At 39.7% G+C, this 27,773-nt stretch overlaps 1 protein-coding gene and 1 pseudogene across 12 annotated transcripts; one reads left to right on the top strand and one right to left on the bottom strand.

Moving 5' to 3' along the window:
* On the bottom strand, nt 1-27,319 carry B3GALNT1 (beta-1,3-N-acetylgalactosaminyltransferase 1 (globoside blood group)). 12 transcript variants are annotated; one of them, XM_042998808.1, is made up of 7 exons: nt 27,034-27,079; nt 25,451-25,546; nt 22,875-22,970; nt 9,027-9,090; nt 7,755-7,973; nt 6,109-6,204; nt 1-2,853 (listed from the first exon to the last, which is right to left on the bottom strand). In XM_042998808.1, the coding sequence occupies exon 7, from the start codon at nt 2,817-2,819 to the stop codon at nt 1,824-1,826; it is 996 nt and encodes a 331-aa protein (XP_042854742.1). In that variant the 5' UTR covers nt 2,820-2,853; nt 6,109-6,204; nt 7,755-7,973; nt 9,027-9,090; nt 22,875-22,970; nt 25,451-25,546; nt 27,034-27,079; the 3' UTR covers nt 1-1,823. The 12 variants fall into 12 exon arrangements, with proteins under 12 accessions (XP_042854742.1, XP_042854751.1, XP_042854741.1 ...); XM_042998817.1 differs by lacking the exon at nt 7,755-7,973 and adding an exon at nt 3,281-3,347; XM_042998807.1 differs by lacking the exon at nt 7,755-7,973.
* The window catches only part of LOC102958651, a 95,687-nt pseudogene continuing 95,170 nt past the window's right edge, over nt 27,257-27,773 (top strand).

The raw sequence follows: 27,773 nt of genomic DNA, 5'->3' as shown, positions 1-27,773 counted from the left end.
AAGTTTAGACTATTAAGAAACATACAGTTAAAAATAATGACCCAACTTATTTTTTGTAACCATTTAACTCTTTAGAGATCTTTTAGGCTCCAATCTCTAGTTGAAAAGAAACAATCTTCTGAAATTTGGCCACTATTCACAGTTTACTTGTGATTTTTTTTTTATTTTGTTTTAAAAGTTCTCTCTTAAGAAATTTTTTGATTTAGCTTACAACATCAATATAGACTTCTGCAAAACCAATCTAATCACACTACAAAAATACCCACCATCTGTCTTAAAGAAAGTGACTCCTTATGAATGGGGATTAGCAAGGACATAGATTGATTCCATAGAATAGTTCATTTAATGGATTTTATTGTGACTGGTATCAGGTCTGAGATCAGGGAAATGGAAGTAACTGTTTTATAGAGAATCACATATTATAACAGTTCTAATTGAAATTAAGCCTCTCTTTCTGGAGAATCGTAAATATTTCAGTATTACTAAGCTGACTACATATTTTCAAGTTTATATTTTCTGCCAAGGGATTTTATCTTTTGCCAACATGTCATCTGGAAAAAAGCAATCACTTGTCCCATATCAGCCTCCATGGGAAATTGCACAATCCCCAAAATCTGGGGCCAAGGAGTCTTCCTCTTTGACTTACCGGTAGGTCAGAGGTGACCAACATCAACACTCCTATGAAGAAATGTGCTTCTACACAACATGGAATTCAGATAGGATCTCAGACCATATTTTGGGGCTTTCCTTTTGATGTGAAACTAGTAACAAAAGCAGCAGCACTTTTTTTTCTTTTTTCCCTCTTTATTTTCAAATTGATTGTTAATGAGAACGCATGTGGAGCAGATAAGAATAATATTCATAGTATTCTGGCCATCAGGGTCCTTCTTTTCTTTTTTGCCTTCAGAATCCTTTCCAAAAGGAAACATGCTCCCTGGCATTCTATATTATTCCCAATTTCCAGGTGGAAAAATGAGACAGATGGAGTGACATAAAAACACTGGGGATTGTAGTTTTAAAAACAAGACAAAAATTCAGATCTTCTTGCTTTTATTCTTCTCTGTATTACCACAGTAAAATATTTATCAAAGTCCAAGAGATTACTGATATGTGATAATTACCAATGTCTTTACATTAATGGAGCTATGAAATAATAAGCTCATCAGTGAGGTAACTGGGAAAAACTTCAAATGGATAAGGGTGAATCACTATTTGCTTTATACAGTACTGAAACAACCATAACATTCAAACACCAGGAAGTCCTAAGTAATATTAAATAGTAATTCATAACTGTGAAATGCTGTAACATCTTGAAGTACCTTCTGAATGACCAAAACGGATGAAATTTTGTTCAGTGTAACTTCAGTTTTTTACAAAGAACTATGTATTTTTAAAAACTGGTAATCCATGTCAGATATACACAAAACCCTTAACAGACTAGACTGCTCAATGAGTAGAGCTCCCCATTGCTTCGATGTTATGGACTAATGAGCTTATAATTCAATGAAACCCTTTTAACAAGTTCTAGCCTACAGAATGGCACGTTCAAACAGTTTGGCCCTATTCGTTTTATTAACAAAAATCCCCGATTCCTTTATAAGGTAGTTTAATTCCTCTTACAATCACCTTTAAAGGGCCTGACTTGGTTTTGGTCTAGGTAAATCAAAGTGTGACCCTCCAGTCCCCAGTCTGTGCGTTCTTCATGAGTCTCAGTTCAGTGTAACTCAACACAGTGACCTTCCCATGAGTTTTCCATTGGACATTTTACAGTAATATTAATACTTTCCACAGAGTATCCTGTCTTTCTCTAGGCTTTTGTCAAATTAATAATGGCATGTGGTATTCCTTAGCATAACCTGCCAAAATGTGATAATCTCCTTGGAAGAAAAGCCATGAGCTGCAATCACACGTCTGAGTTGACAGACATCCAAATGGATCCTATATAAAAAGAAAAGGTTTGTGTCTTCTGGAATATGGATGTCCACGTTTAATAAATTCAAACAGATCCCAACATAAACATCTTCAAACTTGATGGGTTTTACGTGACTCATCATTTCATAGATTCTTGGCACCAAATCGCTGGACATTATATAACCCAACCCACTGCAGTAGGGAGGAAACACCTTGAAGGGATACTCTTGGTACGAAATATGGGCTTTTTGGTAAAATCCTCTATAGGAATAATTATCGATTAGAGGATAACCTGTGAAAAACTTCTCTGAATGGTTTACACTTAAAAGATACTTCACTAAGTTGCCAGTATTGATGAAAACATCAGTGTCTGTCTTCATGATGTACTTGGCATTGGGGCAAAACTCAGTTACCCACCTGAATGCCATAATTGTTTTCAAGGTCAGATTATTATACGTGTCTAAAAAATCTTGTCGTATTATGTCACCATAAAGAATGTGCTCATCCTCTAAGGACAATGCTAACACTTTGTCTTCCTTTTCGGCCGGCTGGCCTAGTAAGAAAAATGTAAGAACCTCATATCCCCACCAAGATTTTTTTTCACCCCAAGTAACTCTAATGGCCTGTCTGGCTTTCACATCTGAAGGGTGTGAGGTCACCAGGATGACAAGAAAAGGGTTTTGATGAGAGCAGTTTGAATGCTCTCGAAGTGTGAAGCGAAAGTCTTGTCTGTAAATTGGCTCATACTCATAGAAGTACATCCAGTTTACACGTTCTATCACATTGTAGTGGGGCAGGCTGAGGTACCACATCACAAGAAAACTCAGGAGGGATAGCAGCAGGAGGCTCCATTTGAGGGATCTCAGTGACATCCTACTCGGAAGAGTGGTCAAGAGAGCCAGGGCCATCCACAGCAGCTCAGAAGCACACGAGCCTGAGGTTCTGGAAGATTTATCAAAGACCTGGTTAGTACTCCACCACCCAAGACACAGTATTAAATGATATCTGATTATCTACTTAAAGAGTTGGAACAACAAAAGCTCCCAAGCAAAACCAAGAATCCTGACCCCAACCTAGTTCATTTCATTTAACTATAAGCAAATGGACACCAAAAACCAAGAGGGCATTTTAGCTTTTTACATCCAGACCAAGATTAAAAACATATCCTTCATTACTTCGGGAAAATTAATACTTCCTGTTTGATTTAAATAACTGTTGAAATATGATTTTGTCCCGGATGTCCAGAGGGACAGAAAAAGATGAGTAATGGGGGGGTTAAAAAATAAATCTGCAATTAAAAAAAAAAGCCGCATTTCTTCTTCACCACTATGGAAAGAGAAGTGAAGGATTTAATGCAAGGAGATATTACCAGCAACATGTCCAAATAAACCAAGGGTCTTTCTCAGCTGTGTGATCAGATGTGGATTCTAGCAAATCTGGAATAAGGAAAACCCAGTGGCTACAATTATTCATGTGAAATGAGATGGGAGCAGAGACTCTTCACCTGAAAGGCAAGTCCTCTAGACACAAACAGGGTAAGCATCTCCAGAGTTTTTAAATGGTCAAGACTGTGAAATAGCTTTTTCCTTGCCCCAAACAGATCCCAGCTCCCCTTTTACCTCACTGGCTGAACTCCATGCTCAGTCTGCACATCAAGTGCTTAAATTAAAGGCCTGTCCATAGAATTGAGTTTTCATGTGTTTCCCATTCTAATCTATTCAGAAATCCTGTGCCAGATCAGAATCATGGGAGGGACCCTCCAGCTGAGATGAGAAGAGCGGTAATGTTACAGCATTCAGACTGGAGTGACAGTGTCACCTCAGTTCTGTGCTAGGTCCCAAGGATGAGGTTGGTTCACAATTCAGGATCCCACAGGGCTTTCTGGGCACCATGATATCAAGACAAACATGTGCTAAGTGTTTCCTAGACATTCCACACCCACAGACAACACCAGGCACTAAGACCAAAGGAAGGAGATGGGAGAAGGGGACCCCTAGGCAACAGGTAAACATGGAAGGACAGGGTGGCACTGACTGTTTATATCAATGCTAAGGGACTTCAGAGTAAGGGATGGATGAACAACATGAGGGGCAGGCTGAGGAGGTTCCAATGGTGCCCTTTCACCCCCCATCCTTTGGGAAGAGGGGTCCTGGGAACCCAGAATCTGTTATGAAGGGCATATGTTAATGTCATTATATGGGAAGGCTGGCCTCCCAAGGGTTCTACCTTGGGTCAGTCTTAGGTCTTTGGATGCACAGCTCTTCTGCCTCTTAATACTATGAAAATGACAGGACCTCAAGACTCCTTGTCCTATTTGGCCATATCCTACATGCCCTGATTAGTTCTGGTCACAGTCAGTAATCTCTCCTTTCTCTAGAGCTTTCTATATTTTAAGTCACACAATACAAACTCTCCAGTTCAGTTTCATGTATATGTGTCTTGCCCCTCCATTTGTAGTCTATGACCTTGTTGGCGAAGTGTTTCTCACAATAGTCAAAGTGCAAGACAGACACAGACCTACAGCAGGAGAGCAATGCACACGGACTTGTTATGCTATTTCCATTTGTGTAAAGGATAAAAGGTAGGTCTGTCCATCCCACCCCAGTCTTCCTCTCTCCCCCTTACTAGCCTTGCACAGCCAGCTCCTGGAAAAACCGGAAACAGAAAGGACCTAGAATAAGAATTATAGAAGTAATAAACTTCTTCCTACACTGTCTCCTCATCTGCGACTAGACACTGCATGTACAACCCTAGGGGTCTTGATTTACACCTCAGCCAATGACAACTTTTATGTTTATTACAACACTTGTCAGATGGCAGTTTTACATCTCATTCTAACAAATCAGCACACTGGAATAAATTTCAGACTAACAAAAGGAAAGTATACTGCGTAAGGATCAGCATTTACAATCATATATAGGCAATGAAGGCCCCATTACTCTTCAATAATGGGAAGAACTCAAAGCAGCAAATCTTATTACAAAAGTTATCTCACATGCATTCAGTAGGCCATGTTTCTTTCTTTTCTTTTTTTTTTTGTATTAAAAAAAATTTTTTTTTAACGTTTATTTATTTTTAAGACAGAGAGAGACAGAGCATGAACGGGGGAGGGTCACAGAGAGAGGAAGACACAGAATCTGAAACAGGCTCCAGGCTCTGAGCCATCAGCACAGAGCCTGATGCGGGGCTTGAACTCACGAACCGCGATATCATGACCTGAGCCGAAGTCGGACGCTTAGACTGAGCCACCCAGGCGCCCCTGTATTTTTAAAAAAATATGTTTATTATTCTGAGAGAGAGAGGGAGGGAGACAGAACAAGAAGCAGAGGTGCAGAAAGACGGAGAGAGACAGAATCCTAAGCAGGCTCCACACTGTCAGCACAGAGCCTGACATGGGGCTCAAACTGATGAACTGTGAGCCAAAACCAAGAGTCGGACGCCTGACTGATGGAGCCATGCAGGCGCTCCTATAAGCCATGGTTTTTAAAAAAAATTTTTTTTTAACATTTATTTATTTTTGAGACAGAGAGACAGAGCATGAACGGGGGAGGGTCAGAGAGAGGGAGACACAGAATCTGAACAGGTTCCAGGCTCTGAGCTGTCAGCACAGAGCCCGACGCGGGGCTCAAACTCACAGACCGCGAGATCATGACCTGAGCTGAAGTCGGCCGCTTAACTGACTGAGCCACCCAGGCGCCCCAAGCCATGGTTTTTAAATGTGACAATGTGACTGTGGCTGTGATGTCTACTGCTATGGGCCCACAAAGAAAATAAAACAGCAGCAAGGAGAAGAGGAATTCTCTAGTCCAAAAAGAGGGAAAAGTCTTTCAAGGACCCACAACACAGGTGGTTCTAAGGGCAGAGAGACCAGAGTCTACAACCCAGCTCTGTCCTTTAACAAACAGGGCAAGCAGGTATGTTCTTCCTTTTGGAGCCTCAGTTTCCACATCTCTACTCTAAAGATGTCAAATACAGTGGAGGGTGACAACATGTGCAAAGCATTTCACTGGCCATTAAGTGTTCAATAAATAGAGTCTGGTCCCCAGCTGTGTTCCACCCTTGGCAGCCTTTGTGTCCTGTGTTCTCTAAATTGATTTTTATTGTCAAACGGGTTATCCTGGAAAAATAATCTCTATGAGTTCTTACTATTTAAAGAAAAATACGTTTTGAAGCCATAAATATATTTCTATTTCTTACCTCCTTCTTGATTTATTTCTTCTGAGTGAAAGATCTTCAATTTCACCAACCGAACAGTCAGTAGTATGTAGTAGTCAAAAATAATGCTTGAAATTTCTGTAAGACATATAAAAAATGTAACCACATTTACTTATGGGTCAGGGAATTAGAAATCAAAGATGGTAAATGAAGCACGCCCACCTCCTCCGATTTCTTTCTGAACTAGGAACATGTATTGAAACAAAAAGTTAAAAAAGTTACCATTAGTCCACAGAACTCAAGAGTTCATGGCTTTATCATGGAAAACAGCACTTGGTATTCAAGGCTTAAAACATAAGCTAAATTCTCAGGTCAGCTCGTGTCTTAGATCACCATACCAGTTTTACTTCCCTGGATAAAGAACTCAGGGGTCACTAAAATAGGGTGAAACATAAAACTTCTAAGAGACACTCTGCTGGTATCCTGTCTTTAATTCTGTGTTCCATGTATGCATTCACAGGAGGCAACCCTTCCCAAATTCATCTTTCCCCTCTGAACCTCCATCTCTAGTGACAAATAACCCAAGGCACATTAATAAACAGTGAGAAGAGACACAGTGCGACACATCTCACTTCCTGCCATGATTCAGTGGCTCATATCCTGGCTTTTACTAGTCAAGTTTGAAAATGAGAGCAGGATATAAAAGACAGGGAGTCACTGACATATACAATTATATATACAAATTTTATACAATTGTGTATATATATATATATATATACACACACACACACACAATTATACAATTTTTATATACAATTATATACAATTGTATACAATTTTTTGTATACATACAAATTTTTTCCTTATATACATTTTTTTCCAATGAATTAAAGATCAAATGGAAGAAAAATGAGCCTTTAAAAGCACTAAAAGAAAATATGGATGAACATTTTAGTAATTTTGAAATGGGGAAGACTTTTCAATTACTCAACTATAGGGAAACAATCTAGAACCCATAAAGGAAATTTTGATCAAATAAAGATTTCAAAAATTTCTTGAACAAGGTTAAAAAGCAAAACAAAAACAAAAACAAAATAAAAATAAAAAACAAACAAAAAACTAAAAAAACAAACAACAATAAAAAACACAAACAAGGATGAAAGATTAAAAAACAAACTGGAGAGAAAAAAAAAAACAACCTGAGATTTATGACAAAGATTTGTAAACCCAAAGAAAAAAAAGAGTTCATACAAATTAAGTACAAGATGAACACTACAAGAGAATAAATGGCGGAAAGAGAAATTCTCAAGAGAACTACAAATGATCAATAAGAACAGATGTTCAAACTTACAAGGAAGCAGAAATATTGACAAAAATGTCAAATCAGCAAATTAAAGGAAAAAAAAAAACCCACATGACAATAGTCAGTATGTGTGGGGGAAGAGGTATTCTCATGCACTCTGGAGGGAAATTTGAAAACACGTATCAAAATTTTAAATGTGTATACTCTTTAACCAAGCAATTACCACCTAGCAATTTATCCTAAAGAAGTAAGCAGGCAACTGTGTGTAATTTATAATATGGAAAAATTTGATTTTAAATGCCTCACAATTGGGAACTGGTTAAACAAAATTATGATCTATCCATACAACAACATATATTTATTTATTATATGCGATGAAGCTTACCTATATCTTCCCTTGATATATAGCAAATGAAAATCGCAAAACTGCTTATGTGGTATAAGTCCTTAAACCCATATAATCACATATGCTAAGCAAGATTTTCTAGAAGGATATGTCTCAGTATGTCAATGGCTTCTATTCTGCGGGATTTCTGGAAGACTTCTTCTTTCTTTCGTTTTTCTTTTTGTATCATTTAGATTTTCCATGCCATTTGTGTATTGTCTTTGTACATAGATAAAAACAAAGTCAAAAAATTTTTTTAGTTTTATGCTTGCATACCTCAAAGTTCAACTGAATGGTAGTAACCCTAAACGAGCAGGCAGGATTCTGAGTTTCATCTTACCCCAGGTTCTTCTCCCAAAGTGTAGCCACGTACAATTCATGATATGTCTATTAGGTATTATCCTCTCTAATTTCAGTAAATATTATCTCAACATAGTGAGGAATTATTTTAAAAGGTTAAGTATATAGTAATTCTAAATATAAATCTACCAGGACTTACATTAGCTTACAATAATAGCACTTTACATATAATCATGTTACATATACACACACATATTTAAACAGTTGATGAAGTGTTTGCAAGTATTATTAGTATTCCCCCAGTAACTCTATACAGTGGGCCAGCTGGTTTTACTGTACCTATTTTATAGATGAATTTTAGAGATTTCAAGTGAACTGAAAGTGAAATAAAGACACTTTCAAACAGACTAGGACTTACAAAGTCCACAAACTCTAGCTGGGAGAAGTATCAACAGAATATGTTTTAGTATGGAGAAAAGTGAACTCAGGAGGAAGGAATGGCATGAAAGGAACAGATGTAAGCCAGGAGGCCATTAAAAGACCGTGAAAACTAGTAAGTACAGGTACTGTAAAACAAAATGAGAGAAGAACAAGAATACAATTTTTTTTAATGTGGTCAGAAAAAGTGAAACTGAAATACTATACAAAAATGACATGGTTGCTGTAAAAAGACTTAAAATATGTGAAAAATTAAAATATGTTAATATTCTTACCTAATTCAAGAGGAACAAGGAGTGATAAACTTTAACATTTTACAAAAAAAATCATTTAAGAATGTACATCATTAACCTTGAGAGTGACTATTGAAAGAACAGATATGGAATACGTATCTTCCACACTGAGAAATAAAAGAAACAAAGCAAGCTACCAATAGAGAAGAAGAAAAAAGCAGAGAAAATGCAAGGCAAATAGAAAACACAAAAGATATCAGAAGTAAATATAAATGTACTGTCAGAGTAAATATAAACCTACCTCCTGAAAGAGATTCTCAACGTGGCTTAAAATTCTGCCATTATACTGCTTATAAGATGCATGCCTAAAACAAAACAACATAAAAGTTTTAAAATTAGTAAATAAAAACCGTATCATGACAATGTCAATCAGAAGGCTGCTGTAGTTAATTATTAATGTCACATATTATATTTATTCATTTTTAAATGTTCATTTTGGAGAGGGGGGAGGGGCAAAGCAAGGGGGGCAGAAGACCTGAAGCAGGCTCTGCACTGACAGCAGAGAGCCTGATGTGGGGCTCGAACTTATGAATCATGAGATCATAACCTGAGCCGAAGTCGGACGATTAACCAATTGAGCTTCCAGGCCCCCTCATGTCACATATTTTAAATGAACAGCATTTAAAAGGGATAAGATTTTGTTATTGATAAAAGGAGCCATGCAACAAGATAATTTAACAGTTATGAAACTATATCAACATAAAACATAGCCTCAAAAATATATAAAGCAAACTCGGAAAAGCCTAAGTACAAATGGAAAAAATCTATAATCCTAATGGGAGATTTAAAAAAAAATTTTTTTTTAATGTTTGTTTTTGAGAGACAGAGACAGACCATGAGTGGGGGAGGGGCAGAGAGAGAGGGAGACAAAATCTGAAGCAGGCTCCAGGCTCTGAGCTGTCAGCACAGAGCCTGACATGGGCTCAAACCTACAAACCGTGAGATCATGACCTGGGCCAAAGTTGGACGCTTAACCGGCTGAGCCACCCAGGCACCCATATATAATCCTAATGGGAGATTTTGAACAAATCTGTCTAAATCAAGCAGGCAAAAAATAAGGATATAAGTGTTTCAAATAATATTAATAATCTTGATCTAAGAGAATGGAATATTTGTTTCAAGAACACATGAAATATTCATTAAAAAACTGTTCATGTTAGGTTATATAAGTCATCTCAAGAACTTGCAAAACTCAATTCAACAGGGGCGCCTGGCTGCCTCAGTTGTTGAGCATGAGACTCTTGATCTCAGGGTCATGAGTTCAGGCCCCACACTGGGTGTAGAGATTACTTACAGAGAAAAAAAAAAACAACACAAAACAAACCTCAACTTAACAGAGGCCACATTATCTAACCACAATATAATTATGACAAAAACACAACTTGAAAAACACATAAACAAAAAAAAACCTGTTTGGAAACTCAACACCCTTACACATAGTTTCTGTTTAATCCATAAATTTAAAGAGAATATCATATTGGAAATTGTAAAGGCACTATTACATCAACCACTTAACTGAAATCTATTGGTTTGCAGGGGTACGGGGGAAGAAGCCAAGCATTTTTTTTCTGCTTTAAACAATGATCTATAGTTCAGGGGGACAAATGTTATGACTGAAGAGGAAAAAGTCCTCTTTATAGAAAAATGCCAGTTATAACTGCAGGTAGAATGACAGAAGAAAGCTATCATTTTGCAACCTCTCATGAAACTATTGATTCGGGCAATGATGATCAATCAGCGTTTTAATCATCAAAGGAAAGATTAATAAGGTACCCAAGTAACCCTCCAAAGACTGCCTTTTACTTACAAGGACTAAAACAATGTAAAATTTACATTGGAGGAATCAGAGTGCTAATCATCAATCTTAGCAGAATGATGGCACAATTTCATGCTATTTATCTCCTAGTGAGCTACGCTGTAAAGTCACAACATTGTCTCTGATGAATCCTAACCAAAAATGTTTAACTGGAATCTAATCAAAATTTACATGAATACAGGATAGAAGAACAAGCTAAGGAACACCACAGGAAACACTCAAAGAAATCAAGGAACTGGGACTGTCAACCAGCATGGTGTCTTCAGCCGGTCAGAACCATGAAAAAGGGGATGGCTGTAGGTTAAAAGAGGTTTAAGGACACACCAATTGCAAATGTATGGTCCTGGACCGGATCCTGGAGAAATCTGAATACAACATAGATATCAGGTGATGCCAGGAGGATTACTAATCTATTTAGGTGTGATAATGTTAGCTGGCTACAAAAGAAAATGTTCCTGGATAAACAAATGTGGTATTTCTACATAATGATGCTACTCAGCTACAAAAAGAAACAAAGCACTGATACAGGCTGTAACAAATACCAGTTTTAAGAATTCAGGATGTGGATGAACCTGAAAAACATGAGTCTTAAGTAAAAGAAGATCAACACAAAAGACCATATATATATATATATATGACTCCATTAATATGAAACATGAAAGGCACATCTATAGACAGGTTAGTGGTTGCCCAGCGGTGGCACCAGCAACTGGTTGCAAATGGAGATAAAGAATCTTTTTGGGGTAAAGGAAATACTTTAAAATTTGATTGGGTCATGGTTGCAGAACTGTGAATTTAGTAAAAATCACTGAATTGTACAGTTAAATAATTTATGGGTATGTAAGTCATATCCCAATAAAGCTGTTAAAAATAATGTAAAATTAAAAAACCTTTTCCTATTTTTAAGAGTATATATTTAGGAGTAGAAAGCCAAGATAGCTGTATTCACTTTAAAATATTTCAATAATGGGGTTCCTGGATGGCTGAGTCGGTTGAGCATCCAAGTCTTGATTTCAGCTTGGGTTGTGATCTCATGGTTTGTGGGTTTGAGCCCTTCATTGGGCTCTGCACTGATGGCACAGAGCCTGCCTCTCTGATTCTCTCTCTTCGTCTCTCTGCCTCTTTCTTTTTCTCTTAAAATAAATAAACTTGAAAAAGAATTAAAAATAATATTAAAAAAATAAAGAAATAAAATATTTTAGTAATAAAAACTAAAGAGAGGAAAACATATTCTCTCTCTCATTCATGTATGGTGGAGTAGAAAACCATAACATCTCAATGGAGTGCAATTTGGACATACGTATACAAATGACAAATACATTTACTCTTTTCTCAGTAAATTTGTTCCTGGAATTTATTTTAGACACAGCTGTCTATGTCTAAAATGTTAAGACATTTTATTGTTATTAGGTACAACATTATAATAGCAAATATTTGGAAATAACCCAAGGGATCATTAATGAGGGATTACTTACACAAACAATGAAACATCCACACAATGGAATACTATACAGATGTTACTGACATTAAAGATTTGTACAATATATTAAGTGGAGAAGATATAGAACAATGTCTACAGTGTGCCAACTTTTGTGTCAAAAGGAAGAGGAAATAAAAAATATGTATTTGTATGTGTATGAGAAAAACAATGAAAAGACACAGTGGGCAGGGAGAAATGGGGTGGATGAGAGAAGGAGTGAGAGCATCCCTTTTTTATATTACTTTGGTGTATTACTTAAAAAATATTACTCAGTAATATTACTTTGTAAGTTACATAGTTTTTGTATTATTTTGATTTTTAAAACACATGAATACATTAAAATTCAAAACAATGAAAATAAAAAAAATTTCCTCCCCATTTTGAAGTGCCACAGATAAGGGGCACCTGGGTGGCTCAGTTGGTTGAGCGTCCAACTTCAGCTCAGGTCATGATTCCACATCTGTGGGTTGGGGACTCACGTCAGGCTCTGTGTTGACAGCTCAGAGCCTGGAGCCTGCTTTGGATTCTGTGTCTCCCTCTCTCTCTGCCCCTCCCCTGCTCACAATCTGTCTCTCTCTGTCTCTCAAAAAGTAGAATAAAACATTAAGAAAAAATTTTAGGGGCGCCTGGGTGGCTCAGTCAGTTGAGCATCTGACTTCGGCACAGGTCATGATCTCACGGTTCAGGAGCTCAAACCCTGTGTCGGGTTCTGTGCTGACAGCTCGGGGCCTAGAGCCTGCTTTGGATTCTGCTCCTGCCCTGCTCACACTCTGTCTCTCTCTCAAAAATAAATAAAGATTAAAAAAAAATTAAAAAAAAATTTTTTAAACACAGTGCTACGTATAAAAACACACTGGATGTAACTAAAGTAGTCCTTACAGAAAACTAACAACCTTTTAAAATAATATACATTTTTAAAAGTAGAATTACTTTATACACATTGTTTTGTATCCACTTGATTTTTTAACTGATATATAACTCACATACAGTAAAATTCACCCTTTTTATTTTACTCTTCTGTACCTGTAACCACCAGCACGATCAAGATATGAAACAATTCCATCATAACAAAAATTCTACTAGTGTCCCTTAATCAAGCTTTCCCTGAACTCCCAGGCAACCACTGATCTGTTTTTCATCCCAATACCTTTGCCTTACCAGAATATGTCACATAACTAGAATTGATACAGTATGAAGACTTTCAAGCATAGTAGGTAATATATTTTTTTAAAAAGATTGAAAATAAATAAGCTGAGTACTTAGCTCAAGAAGTTAAAAAAAATAATTCCAATGTTATTACATAAACAAGAAAACAGAAGGGATAATAAAGATAAAGCAGAAAACAATGAAAAACAAAAACCCAAAAAAGACAATTATTAAAAAAACAAACATTAGGAACAGAAGGGAAGAGTCTAACCTGTTAGAGAAACTGTAGCAAACTTAAGGATAAACTTTAGAAATATTTCTACCAAAGTCAGGAAAACTGTTTTTTTAGTGCGTGTCAGTGTCCACTAAAACAAGAGGAAGTAAGATGTAAAAACTGTTAAAGAAGAGAAAAAGAAACCTGCCATTATTTTCATTATTATGTAATCATCTACAAAGAAAACTCAAGAGGAAAAAGACAACTTGTAAGAACTGACAGGTGTACCAAGATGTTGGATATGAGCTCACATATATACCAAAAACACTGAAAAACAACAAAAATCTAGGGGCGCTTGGGTGGCTCAGTTGGTTAAGCACCCGACTCTTGATTTCAGCTCAGGTCATGATCCTGGGTTTGTGGGATCCAGCCCGTATCCCGCTTAGTGTGGAGCCTGCTTGAGATTCTCATTCTCTCTCTCTCTCTCTCTCTCTCTCCCCCCCCCCCACCCCTCTTCCCTGCTGGTGCTATCTCTATAAGATAAAAAAAAGTTTAAAAAAGATTTCTATCATTTAAAAAAAAGTCTAAGGAAAACCACAACAGCAACAAAAACTACAGTGTCAAACAAAGCTAACAAAAAATGTGCAGGACCCTAATGTAGAAAAGTAAAATACTTTTCTGAAGAATACAAAAAAACCCCAAAAAGATGTGAGTAAACGAGAGAGATAATGTGTTCAAGGATAAGAAGATTCAAAAGACTCAAAAGAGTCCACGTCTCCAAATTAATCAATAAATACATAACATTATGATGAAAATTTCTTGATTTGGAACAACCAATACAATTTTGAAAACAAAGAATGAAGGTGGGATGGTGGTGGGCTGGCTGTTATTAGATCCTATCGCAGAGCTATAGTTATGAAAACAGAATGGCAGACCAACAGATGAAATAGCTGAGCAGCACTAAGACCAAAGCTGATGTATCCATACGCAGGGACTTAGCAGACGTACCCATACACAGGGACTTGAAAAATGGCAGAGGCTGCCTCACAAACCAGTGGGGGAAAGATTCAACAAATGGTTTCAGAATAAACGTGGAAAAAAAAAACTATATTCATATTTATTTTCAAAATAAAGTTCCAGGTGGGTAAAAGAATTTTAAAAAGCAAAACTAAAATGATTACAGAAAAATACAGAATATATTTGTGAACCTCTGTGTGGCAGAGGCCTTTGTGAACAAATTACAAAAAGCATATCCCATAAAAGACAGGAGAAATACACTGGGTAACCTTAGAATATAAAGTTTATAGGACAAGACAAGTTAAAATGTGAGCCACAGACTCAGAGAAGATATTTACAACAAATAAAACAAAGGGCTGGTATCCAGAATCCTTGCACTATATTTGTTAGATAGTATATAGTTGTAATAATCTGTTATTAATTTTCATTTGTATAAAGTTTATATAAAGCTTACAAATCAAAAGGAAAATGGGTAACGTGTGAATAAGTTCACAGAAGAGGAATTCAGAACTTCCAATTACATGCCGATAAACATGAAAAGAGGGTCAGTCTCACTAGTGACCAGGGAAAGGCAAATTAAAGTCAGATACCAAGTTTTTAACCCATCTGAAAACATAAAAAAGTTTACTATTAATCACGTATTGGAGTGAATGATATTTGTCATACACTGAGGGTTGAAGTACAAGCCCACTGTGGCAGATAAGCAACATGGTTGCATCTAGAGAACTGAAAACCAGACTTTCCTTTCCTGGGACTACATCCTTGAAAAACTCTCATATGTGTACATGCATGGAGACCTGTACAAGCATGCTTACTATGGGGTTATGAAAACAGATAATCTGAAGCAACTTAAATCTCTATCCATAAGATAATAAGTAAATAAAACCTGCTACTGTCTTCCAATGGAATCCTAGAAGACAGTTAAAAAGAAGTGAATCGGATTTATACACAGAATATCAATTTCAATAGTATTAAAAAATAAAATGCTGAGTAAAATATACAAGTTGAAAAATTAAATGCATATATAATACAATTTATATAGTTTTAAACCGCACAAAAGCAAGAGAGCTTTAAAAAGCAGCTATGCGCACAAAACTATTTTTTTAAGTTTATTTATTTTAAGAGTGAGAAAACGAGCAGGGGCGGGGCAAAGAGAAAGGAAAAGAGAGAGAATCCCAAGCAGGCTCTGCACTGTTAGCATGGGGCCCGATGCAGGGGCTCGATCCCACAAACCGTGAGCCCAGGTGCCCCTAAAACTATTTTTTAAAGAAACTGCAGGAAAAGCTTCCACACTCACCAGTGTGGGTGTCACTGTGGAAGAATAAAAGGGTTGTGTAGTGAAAAGGGGAAAGAGAAGACTCGCCACAAATACTATAAAGTATTAATTAGCATTTGTTAATTCAGGATGATTGAAATACAAGTATTCTCTTCTATTTTTAGTTTTCTTTGTATTTTAAACCTATCAAAACAGGAAAAAAGCATAACAAAAATGCCTGGACTTAAATGGCTTACCCTAAATCTTGGCTGTAATACTTAATGGTTGTGTGTGACTTTGAGGAAGTTACTTAACTTTTCAAAAAAGTCTTTTTTTTTTTTTTTTCAGCTAAAACCAAGCACCACAATACCGATGCAGTTACTGTGAGGTTTACGTGGACAATATGGACTATTCAGTCAGCAAAGTCAGTGGTTTCTGAAGTTAAAGTGACACTCGGGTATGTGGATAAATGTGGACACACTATGATGTCACAGAAATCAAGCTGGCCTGGTCTGAGACTTAGGACTGGCTCATACCCAGACAGCGGGAGCACAGGGCAGACGCTCTCCTAGCACAAGAATGAGTTTTGTGAGCTCTGACACTGTTCTAAATCCCATGTCCCAGGAGAGGGGCAGAAAGAACCTAAAACACCGATGAGCAGAAAAATATAAAAAGGCCCAACAAGGAAATACACTATTATTTTATTACTGACTTCTTAAATAATATCATATATCACTGTAAAGAACTTACATTTATAATTTTAAAACAATTTCCATTTGATAAAAGGTAAACTTATGATCATATTAAGTACACATGCATTCACCAACTAGATTTTAAATAATTTACCCCAAGCAAACCATCTTCTCTATCCCACAAGCCCAGCACGATGCTGCTGCACCAGTGACCACAAATAATTACGGGTCGATTTGGTGGTTGATACATAAAAGCTGAAGAAACATTACAAGTAATAGAAAAGCCCAGAAAACTTCCAGAAATAAATAAGAGGTTGGTTGCATCCAATGTTTTAGAAGAGAGCAGAAGAACTGAGATGCAGATTTCTTCTCCTCAGTTATTAATACCAGAACTTTCTGGCACCAAAGATGGATGCATCTATGTCTTATCCCCAAGTGTTAGAGAGCCCTCAAAAGAGCTCTGTGGAAATCCACCCCTCCCCACCCTGCCAAAATAATTCAAATGAATGTAAACTGGTATTTTTTAATGGAGGGCTTCTCAGCTTTTAATATGCTAATATACATTCTCTGAGAAGAGGATATATCATGCAATGTTTCTCAAATCTATCTGAAGAACCTATTTTAATTTTCAGTCTCTGGCAGGATTGAACTCTACCTTTTGGAAAAATCTTGTCCTAGCCCATCTTTGTATTCACTGAATTAATAAACTAATTTTGGTGAATTGAGCAGTAGTTTGGAGTTAAAAAAATTCTACAAAATGGTTCAGTGTTTTTGGAAAACTTTTTAGTGTTATTCACTAAAGCTGAATATACATGTATCCTATGATGTAGCAACTCCAGTCCTAGGAAGAACACTCAACAAGTACATTGGGACACCAAAATATGTTCCAGAAGATTCATAACAGCACACCATCCATGATAACTCCAACCTGGAAACAACCATGGTGGAAGAAACAAATTTATGTAACAGCACCTTCCACAAAACAGAAATGAACAAACTATAACCTCATGTGACATTTTAGAGTCTCTCAAATATAATGTAGAGTTAAAGAAGCCAGACACATAAAGAATAGATACTATGATTCCATTTACACAAAACCGAAAAGCAGGCAAGAGCAATCTAAGGTGTCAGAATTAGGGCACTGATAACCTCTGGAGACAGGAAGGAAGTATAATCGGTAGGGCCCTGGGGGGACTTTATGGGGTTCCGGCCATGTTCTATTTCTTGACCTAGATGGTGCTTACAGGTGTGTTCACTGTGATAATTCATCTCCTAATTAGTATACTTTCTTCTTGCATGTTATACTTAAAAAAAAAAAAAGTTAAAACAGCTTGGCAATCCAATCATTTTGTCAATCAGTGACTGTGTGCAATCATGTCTACAAGACATGCTGGCCCTAGGTGCCCAGCCGTGGCGAGAGCACCAGGAACTGTTCTCAGGCACTAACTCACGGGACCTTCAAGACAGTCCACAAATAAAGGTGCTCTGAAACCTTTACTGTTTGCATTGAATAGGTGAGGAAACTGAGGCTCAGGGAGAGTCAATAACTTGCCCAAAGTCACGGGCTCGTAGGTGGTAGGGACAAAATCAAGCAGGACTCCAAATCTCACATTCTTTTATTTTTAATTTTTAGTGTAGATTTATTTTTGAGAGAGAGAGAGAGAGAGCAAGCAAGGGAGGGGCAAAGAGACAGGGAGACACAGAATCCGAAGCAGGCTCCAGGCTCTGAGCTGTCAGCACAAAGCCCAACGTGGGGCTCGAACTGATGAACCGTGAGGCCATAACCTGAACCAAAGTCGGACGCTCAACCGACTGAGCCACCCAGGCGCCCCCAGATATCACGTTCTTGGCACCACCCTTCCTATGCCAGGGAGTCTGCCACATCTCTATTGACCGGAATCACTCTGAATGGTTTTAATTTCTCACTACCACCAAACCTTGATTAAACACAGTAAAGCAGCATCACAACCTTACCATCTTACACAGAAAGACTCAGGATGCTCACCCTCAAAACCTGAAATATGAGTTATTAACAATAGTAACAAATGGCAACTAATAATTCATGCAGATACGGACCTTCTTATTTGGCATCACAAATATGCTGGGCACTAGAAAATAAACTGGGGGGGCTGACAGGGTGGGTGGAGGGATCAGTCCAAATGCAAGGACTCCAGAGAAACAGAACAAAGAATTACTGCAATGGTAACATTATTTAAGCCAAAATAACCCGAAATTCTTTCCTGGGGTATAAAAATGTTGGTTATATTCTACAAAGGGAAAGCAAATTCAATTTTTTAAAAAAACATATAAAACTTTTCTAATCGCAAGTATATGTTCATTAGAGAGCTGTCCATACAAAAACAAAGCACAAAGACAGTGAGAGCTTAAGGACAACAAGGTTCATATTTTTTGAGGAAGATCTATCTATCCAGTCTGTCTCTCAGGAATACATCTCGTCTGTGGCCACGCCTCCTCCTATCCCTATTTCAGTCACAGTGGCTTCAGTTCTGAGCCCTGACACTTTCAAATTTTCCCTCCCTCAGAGAGTCTTCACTTGCTGTTTCTCTAACGCAAAAGCTGGTTCTTGAAAAGTCTGGCTCCTTCTCCTGCTTTGGATCCCAGCAAAATGTCACTTAGGAGAGTCCCTCCCTGACCCCTTATCTCAAGTGGTTCCCCTGCCCCTACTTTCTATCACACCCCTCTTTATTCTCCTGTAGGCAATCAAACCACCTGAGATTTTCTGTCTATTATTTGTTTATTGTCTTCCCTTCAAGAATCTGAGGTTTGTGAGGGGAAAGGCCTTGTACATCTTGTTCACTGCCACATCCCTAGAGCCTAGCACACAGTAGGTACTAGGTGGGTATCTGAATGCTGTGCAAATGGTCTGGTAATGTGCTTTTACCCCTTTCATTTATTAACAAAATATCCCCAAGAATAAATTGAATCCAAAAGTAAACTCCTGAATCTGTTAGAGTATGCTTACTTTTCTTCGGCTTTCTTCTGAAACAAAGCCTTCTTCTAATAGGCTGCACTGATTCTGATCATGTTCATTTAAAAAAGTACAGACATGGGGCGCCTGGGTGGCTTGGTTGGTTAAGCGCCCACGGTTGGTGGGTTCGAGCCTCGTGTCGGACTCTGTGCTGACAGCTCAGAGCCTGGAGCCTGCTTCAGATTCTGTGTCTCCCTCTCTCTCTGCCCCACTCCTACTCATGCTCTGTCTCTGTCTCTCAAAAATGAATAAATGTTAAAATAAAAATTTTTTTTAAAGGTACAGACATGAGGGGCATTAGTTAAGTGGTTAAGCATCTGACTCTTGTTTTCGGCTCAGGTCATGATCTCACTCATGGTTCATGAGTTCAAGCCCTGTATCAGGCTCTGTGCTGATAGATGCAGAGCCTGCTTGGGATTCTGTCTCCTTCTCTCTCTGCCCTCCCCCACTTGCTCTCTATCTCTCACTCTCAAAATGAACAAACATTAAAAACAAAAAACAGGTCCAGACATGCAAAAACAAACAAAATCACCAAAAAACCACATTTCAATAAAACTCTAAGCCCATGCATACTAGATTTAGGGTCATCCAAGGAGAAAATATGTGCTATCATTAAAGATAATTACAATTACTGCCAATTGGGCAACATTATGACTCTTTTTCCACATACAAAACAGTACTACAAAAGGTGGAAGTCTGGTAGCCTAAACAAGGTCCTGTGCACATTGAGTTTAATGCAATTCATAATTACACACATCACTCATGTCCTATTTCTTATAACGAGAGAGAACCACGGGGCACCTGGGTGGCTCAGTCAGTTAAGCATTCAGCTCTTGACTTCAGCTCAGGTCACATTTTTTTTTTTTTTTTTTAATGTTTATTTATTTTGGAGAGAGACAGAGCACAAGTGGGGGAGGGATAGAGAGAAAGGAAGACAGAATCTGAAGCAGGCTCTAGGCTCTGAGCTGTCAACACAGAGCCCAATGCAGGGCTCGAACTCACAGACTGTGAGATCATAACCTGAGCCCAAGTCCAATGCCCAGCCGACTGAGCCACTCAGGCTCCCCATCAGGTCATGATTTTAATAATTCATGAGTTCAAGTTCAGCACGGAGCCTGCTTGGAAGTCTCTCTCTCTCTCCCTGTCTCTGTCCCTCCCCTGCTCATGTGCTCTGTTTCTCTCTCTCTCAAAATAAATAAACTTAAACAAAAAATTTTTAAATTAAAAATAAAGAGGGAGACACACATATCAATACACATCGTGAGGAAAACTTCCCTTCTGGTACCCAGTCAAACTGAACATATTAATTCATAAACAAAGCAATATAAAACTCTACCATTCTGACCTCCTCTGATTATCATTAGAAACAAACACAACCAGTGCTGTCTGACCATTACCTCTCTCTTCCCTTTTCTTTCTGAATCCAGTGATTCTTAAACTTTGCTGCATATTATAATCTCTTGGAGAACCTGAAAAGCTCTGGAAGCCAGGGTATATACCCCAAACTAATAACTAAATGAGAGTTACAAAGGGTGGTGAGGTTTAGGTGGCAGTATTTTGAAACCTTTTCCAGGTGATTCCAATGTTGCTGCTCTAGATCTCACTATTCAGACTATAGTAGCCGGGCACTGCCTAAGGAGCTTGTTAGCTTTGGGCCCCACCCCATCTGATTCCAGCGAATCAGAAACTCCGTTTCTTGAAATAATACATGTTGAACATTTAGGACCGGGCTGGGACACAGTAAGAACTAAGTAGAGAGTACCACTGTTATCATTAAGGTCCACTATGTGCTCCTCTAACTTAATTTGCTTACTTATATTTGTTCCATTTACAAACCATGCAGCTAGCTCCCAGTGTCTCTTATGTAACACCACATGGTCTCTAGCACATGTAAACATGTAAATAAATCCTAGTTTATCCACATTCTCCCTTCAGATCAGTAAGCTTTCTTTTTTTTCTTTTTTAGTAGGCTCCCCACCCAATGTGGGGCTTGAATGCACAACCCTGAGATCAAGAGTCACATGCTCTACCGACTGAGCCAGCCAGGAGCCCCAGTAAGCTTCCTTTTAGAGTCCAAAGATGAGGTTTCCTCTAACATCTTAAAGTTCCCAATGTTTTGCTCCCATGAGCATATAAGCCCACAGGAACTAGCAGTAGCGATCCACACGCCAAATGCAAACTTTTTTAGTTCCTCTTCCACACATGCTCCCCTCTCCCGTGGCCTTCCTCCTGCCCCCTAATCTTCCTATACCTGGGAATGATTGGAACTGTCAGAAGTCCTACAACAGGTACTTCTGGCAGCTGGAGAACTACAAAACTCATTAACGTTTTCAAACTGAGGTGTGAAATATTCAAGTGGCATCGATCTACTTTAAGGATTATGCATATTTGATAAAGCTTACATTTCTCCCTCTCACTCCAAAGCACAGCTGGGCATATAGTAGAGAGTCAAATTTTATTTGCTGATGGGGGTTGATGGGGGGTGGGAGGGAGGGGAGGGTGGGTGATGGGTATTGAAGAGGGCAACTTTTGGGATGAGCACTGGGTGTTGTATGGAAACCAATTTGACAATAAATTTCATATATTAAAAATAAATAAATAAATAAATAAATAAATAAATAAATATTAAAAAAAAAAGAAAAAAACTTGCTTTCTACTTTATCCATTTTCTTCACATTGCCCTCTCTCCATAATTTTAGCAATAGCCCCTGCTCGGTACTGGTGCTGGACTAACTACTTTCCGTATTTCCACCGTTTATTGATTAAAACTATCTAGGACGTAGGCCCTACTACTGCAGCACTTCTTTTCCAGTTGAGGAGACTGTGATTTGGAGACCTGATGGTTAGTCAGGGTCTCACAGCCAGCAAGCAGGGCTGGGAATGCGGGTGTCCTCATCCCCTAAGTGGGCTCTGAAACCACTACACCACAATGCATCCTTCCTAATTTGTTTTCATCTCGGTGGCCTGGCATCTTCATACTTTCTTCCACGTAGTGCAGCATCTCTGATCTTTGTCAGGGATAAAGAGCTGTCAAAGCTAACCCATGAACTTATAAATTTCCAACTAGTCTTCTCTTCAAGTATACTTTTCAGAAATGGAGGAACTTCTGGCAAGAATGTTAATAAGTTTATACTCCAGATAACCCTGAATAAATTGCTGAGCTTTGGTAAACATTAGCTTTGGTAAACACTGGAACCCAAAAGGGTTCCTCCACTCGAAGATCAAGGGAAGCCTTACATAGCATGCAAGAATGAAGTTTCTCTCAAGTGGGCAGGGCACTGAAAGGTCTTTCCGGAAAAAAAAAAAAGGAAAAGTGAGCCCAATGACAGTGCCTAGTCGGTTTCAAAATTGGCTGATCGATCATGGCTAGTGTGTTTTCCACAGGCAATCATTTGTTCAACATATACTTCTTGGGCTCATGCTGGGCTGTGAGAATACAGTACTGACCCAAAGAGCCAAACACAGCAAAAATGGACGTACCTCTGCACCCAGGGGTGGGCAGTCTGAAAGAGCCACGTGACAGAGCTCGTGAAAAGAGGCAACAAGATGACTCGGTCTGGAGAGAACCTAGGAAAACTGGAGCAGAACAAAGACCACACAAGTGAGGCAGAACAGCAGGAAGGCTGACTTGAAAGCTGGGCTTCCTGTCTCTGTTTTGATATAAACAGCTTTACCCATTGGAGGAAGGGGATAGGGGAAGCTCCTCTAGTTAATATTTCTTCTCATTGTTGCCCCAGATTAAGAATATTACATACCTTTGTCATTCTTGTCTGTCAGGCTAAGTCACTCATTACCTTTCCCTTAGTAATTTGAATGTCCTTCGTTCATTTGTTTCTTCTTTCATTCATTCATTCATTCATTCAGTCAGTCAGTCAGTCAGTCGGTATGCCAGATCTGTTTTATTTTTATTTTTTTTTTAATTTTTTTAATGTTTATTTATTTTTGAGACAGAGAGAGAGCATGAACGGGGGAGGGTCAGAGAGAGGGAGACACAGAATCTGAAACAGGCTCCAGCCTCTGAGCTGTCAGCACAGAGCCTGACGCGGGGCTCGAACCCACGGACCGCGAGATCATGACCTGAGCCGAAGTCGGCTGCTTAACCGACTGAGCCACCCAGGCGCCCCAGCGAGATCTGTTTTAAAGGTTGGGGATGCAATGGGGAAGACACCTGTCTTGACTTCAGGTTGCTGACACAATGCAGAGCATGGAGGAAGGTTTGTGACTCCAAGTTTCAGAATGAACATTATCAGTAAAGCCCACCTTGAGAAGATGGGAGGGCGACCTCCCAGCTGAAATGTCTCCAAATGTGTGGTCAGGGTCCAGGGCAGAGAGCTGAGTTTGCACTCTCAGAATGTGCAGATGCTCGAGAAGAGCACAAATTATAGACCCTACATCAGTTTAGAGAAAGGAACTATTTAACATTAGAGATAAGAATTGAGAGAGAATTCTAATATATAGAAAAATTATAATATAATTTTTCCTCTCAGAAAGTGGCTATCTCCATCCTTGAAAACAAAGTCTGTTACCAAAATAGGAGCCAAATATAGTGCTTCTTTATGCTAACTTTAAAAAGCTGTTCAAAATGCACAGCCTGGGAGTTTAGCAGACATCTATGTTCTAGCCTAAGAGTGGGCAATTTTTTTTTTTTTTTAATAAAAGGCCAGATAGCAAATATTTTCTTCATGGGCCATATGGTCTATCCCAGACACTTGATTCTGCCTTTCTAGCAAAAATGGTGCCACAGACAATATTAAACAAATAGGTGTGGCTGTGCTTCATTAAAACTTTATTTACCAATCAGGCTGTTGGTCTGGAAGTGTTCTTGGCATGAACTGGCATACCTTAGAACATCAAGAAAATCTCAGTCTCCTAAGATCCTTCGTCTCTATGTTTCCTCATTACCCCAAAGGGTCTCGCAACTTAAAAGGGGGTCCTAGTGCTGGTAACATATTCCCCACATGACACGATTCCCAGAGGGGTAGGCAGGGCTGAGAAGTACTACCCTAGGCTATGGATGCTATACAGAGACACCAAAAGGCTTGGTTTCCTGGCTAATTCCAGGTCAGAAACACATAGAATGAAAAATTAATAATGTATTCTAGCTTTCTGAGTTTTATTCCTTAATTTCTCAGAGCTTCAAGGGGTCCAAGTTATCTCCCTAGCCAAATCTTCCATCCTGCAGCCTTTCAGGGCCTCATCTTTAAGATGTTCTGTGGCTTTATCTCCCCCCTCACCTAGAGGAGCCTCCTACCAATCACCAGGTCTCCTGTGCATATCCTCACCTTCCCCTCTCATCTAATTCACAATGTACCAAAAGCTCTAGTGCCAAAAACAAATCAGTATTTATAATGGCCAACTTTTCACTGAAACAAAACCATTGTTCATAGTCCCATAAGAGATATTTACCAAAGACAGGCTGTTAAATGAACTGCAACTTTTGAATGCATCTGCTGTGCAAGGCCATTTAAAAGCATCCTGTTTGACCTCCCACATTTGACCTCATTTATGAAGCTGTATATAGTGTGGTTACCACACAGTGAGCAGGGATGAGCAATAACTGTTAGAACTGCAAGAGGAAAGCATATTTGGCCTGGACGTTATACAGCTGTGAATGGGATAAAGGCACTTCCTCAAATGGGAGTCTACTCATATCACCCAACAGTGGAAAGAACAGACTTGCGGACTGGGCACAGACAGAAGGCAAATCATTTTAACGGATAAAAAGAAAAAGTATCCACTGGAGTATTTTCTTAGGAATAAAGAGTTGAGTCTGAACTTGAATATGGCCACCAAATTAGGTTTATATAGTTAAATTTTCCTGACATATCAAGTATTTTAATAATAATCCAATTTTTTAGAAATATATGTATCATCCAAAATGGTTTAGTAAAGTTTAACTCTTACAATTCCTCAAATCCTTCAGGGGAAAAAATATACTAGAATATACAAAAGAACTTGTAGCTGTGTAAATGATCCTTGAAATGTTGTAAAGGAGACTATTACAGTCAATTTTAACCAATTAGGATAATTTCTAAATTAAAGTAAGATGAACTTACCCACAGAATTTCAGATGAGACTAAAGCACTAGCTTTTTTAGTTTTTCTGCTGATTTCCATATTCCATGCTTTAATTAAAACATTTGCTGTGAACTACTGAGCAAAAGAACAGAAAAGGAATATATCTAAGTCATAATTCAACAACACTGGGCAATTCGACATCTAAAATCAGTGTTCTATACCTAGCAAACTATTACAGGAGCAAATTATCATACACTGTTTTGGCATTCTCTTCCTTTTTGGAAAAGCTTTGATCCTCTCTTCTTCCTTGCTCTCAAATCACTTCATGCATCCGATCTGGAATAATATTTGGCCACTGTTTTGATAACAGGCTTTACTTTCACGACCGGAATTACTCACCATTCATTTGAATGAACCTTCTAGTCTAGGAGAAAAAAACGTCTTAGACTCTTATCTCTTAATAAACAGCTGCCTTCTCTAGATTGATACAAATTCAGATGCGCTTTGATCAGACATCAACACATTCTGAGAGCACAAAATCGGCTCCCTACATCCTTCTAAGAAGACGCCTGGGGAAAGCTAAAATACAAACTTGTCCCCACTTGATGACTGCCAACTCAAATCAAATCTTGCTTACCTCTGAAAACAGGAAAAAAAAAAAAAAAAAAAGATACGGTTTGGTAATTTATTCCTCGGATGTAGCTTTCCCTAACGAGGCAGCCACCTTGTAAACGCTGGTACTATTTGCAAAACACAGAGTAAAAGAAAACCATCTCGGCCTTGCAAATCTCCCTCCTAGTCCAGCAATGAGGAGTGGAAGAGAAGGAAATAGGAATGCAACGCGTGCTTGCTGCTGGCATCATTCCTTACTGCTTGGAAAAGTGAGACTCCATTGCATATCTCAGATTTCTTTTAAAATGCCTGTATGCCCGTTAAGATCGCCTCCTATAAATCGCGTGCCCTAGCTCCTCGGGATTTCCTTTTCTCTCTGCCCAATTCGCCCATTCTCCTCCTTAGGTCGAGCTTCCTCGCAAACCCTCCCCATGAAGAAGAACGCTCCCGCATTTCATAATTCGATTCCCAGGCCCTTCCCCAGCGCCTTGGGAATGCGTTCGTCCCGGGCCTGCCGGGAAATCCACCGACACTGAGACACAAGTCGGCGTCTCCGCGTCCTGTCCCTCGCCGCCGCGGCCAATGCTCCCCGGGCTGCTCCCCGACTTGGTCGCCAGAGAGGCCCAGAGCGACGGAGATCCGGGGGCTGCGCCCTAGGGCAGAGCAGGCAGGGCAGAGTGCTCCTTGCGGCCGCGGCCTGGGCCCGCTACACGTCCCACCGCCCCTCAGTGTCGCCCACGGCCCCGCCAGGCCCCTTCTCCCCCAGGCGAACGGGATCCGGCAGCCGCTCTTTGCAGTGGCCGGAGCCCCAGGACGCGGCTGCTCCCGCGCAACCCCGGCCGCGCTCCGCGAGAGGGCCGGAGTGGGCGGCACCGCCCTGCCCGTCTCCTGGCCTCGCGGGGCCCGCAACTGCCGTTCCAGGAGAAGCGAATCCCAGGGCCGAGCCCGCCACCCAGCACTGGGGTCTCCAAGGCTTCCGATCGCCACACGGGACCCGGCCCGGCACTCACCTCCCGAGCGCGGCGCTAACCCTGCTCCGACACGGGCGGGCGGGCGGCCGATGCTGCCGCCCCGCGCGCACACGCAGCCTCCCGCAGCCGCACGCACGGCCGGGCGCGCGCAGACCACGCGCCGAGGCCCGGGAGTCCCTTGCTCGCTCGCTCGCTCGCTCGCTCGCACGCACGCGCGGGCCCTGAGCCCCAGCGAGCTGGGCCCCACCCGGCCTGCAGCTCTACGCACTCCGTGGGTGTGGGCTCTGTCGCACCTAGCCATCACGCTGCGTTCCGAGCACGCCGCTGTTAGGTATGCCTTTTACATTGGACGCGGGCAGGGGGTGGGCCGCGGCGGATCTCTGGCAAGGATTTTGCCTTGTTTACGAGCGGCATAAATTCCCAGCCTCAAGCAGTTCTGGAGGGATTTACTTGTTCAAGTCCGCACAGCGCTATTAAGGAAAAGAAGAAACCTTGGGGAGTTCTTTAATCTCAGAAGAAAAGTGTGTTCTCCTTCTAGAATCGATGGAGAATGAAGGGTGGGGACACCACGGGGTTACAGTGGTCTGGTGTATGCATACGAGTCCCGGGAAGTCGATTGCTTTCGGGCATCTTGAAACTCTTTTGGTCTGGAGAATTCAGAGAAAGTCTGTCCTACCCAGACTTGTCACTAACTAGTGCTCCCTGGAAGAAGTGGCGAGGCTTTTAGGCGTGGTACCTGGGTGTTGCTGTATGGGTTCTGGTCATACCGGTCTTTGGGT

Source organism: Panthera tigris, chromosome C2, assembly GCF_018350195.1.
Source record: "Panthera tigris isolate Pti1 chromosome C2, P.tigris_Pti1_mat1.1, whole genome shotgun sequence".
Classification (NCBI taxonomy): domain Eukaryota; kingdom Metazoa; phylum Chordata; class Mammalia; order Carnivora; family Felidae; genus Panthera; species Panthera tigris.
This window is presented reverse-complemented; position numbering and strand designations above follow the sequence as displayed.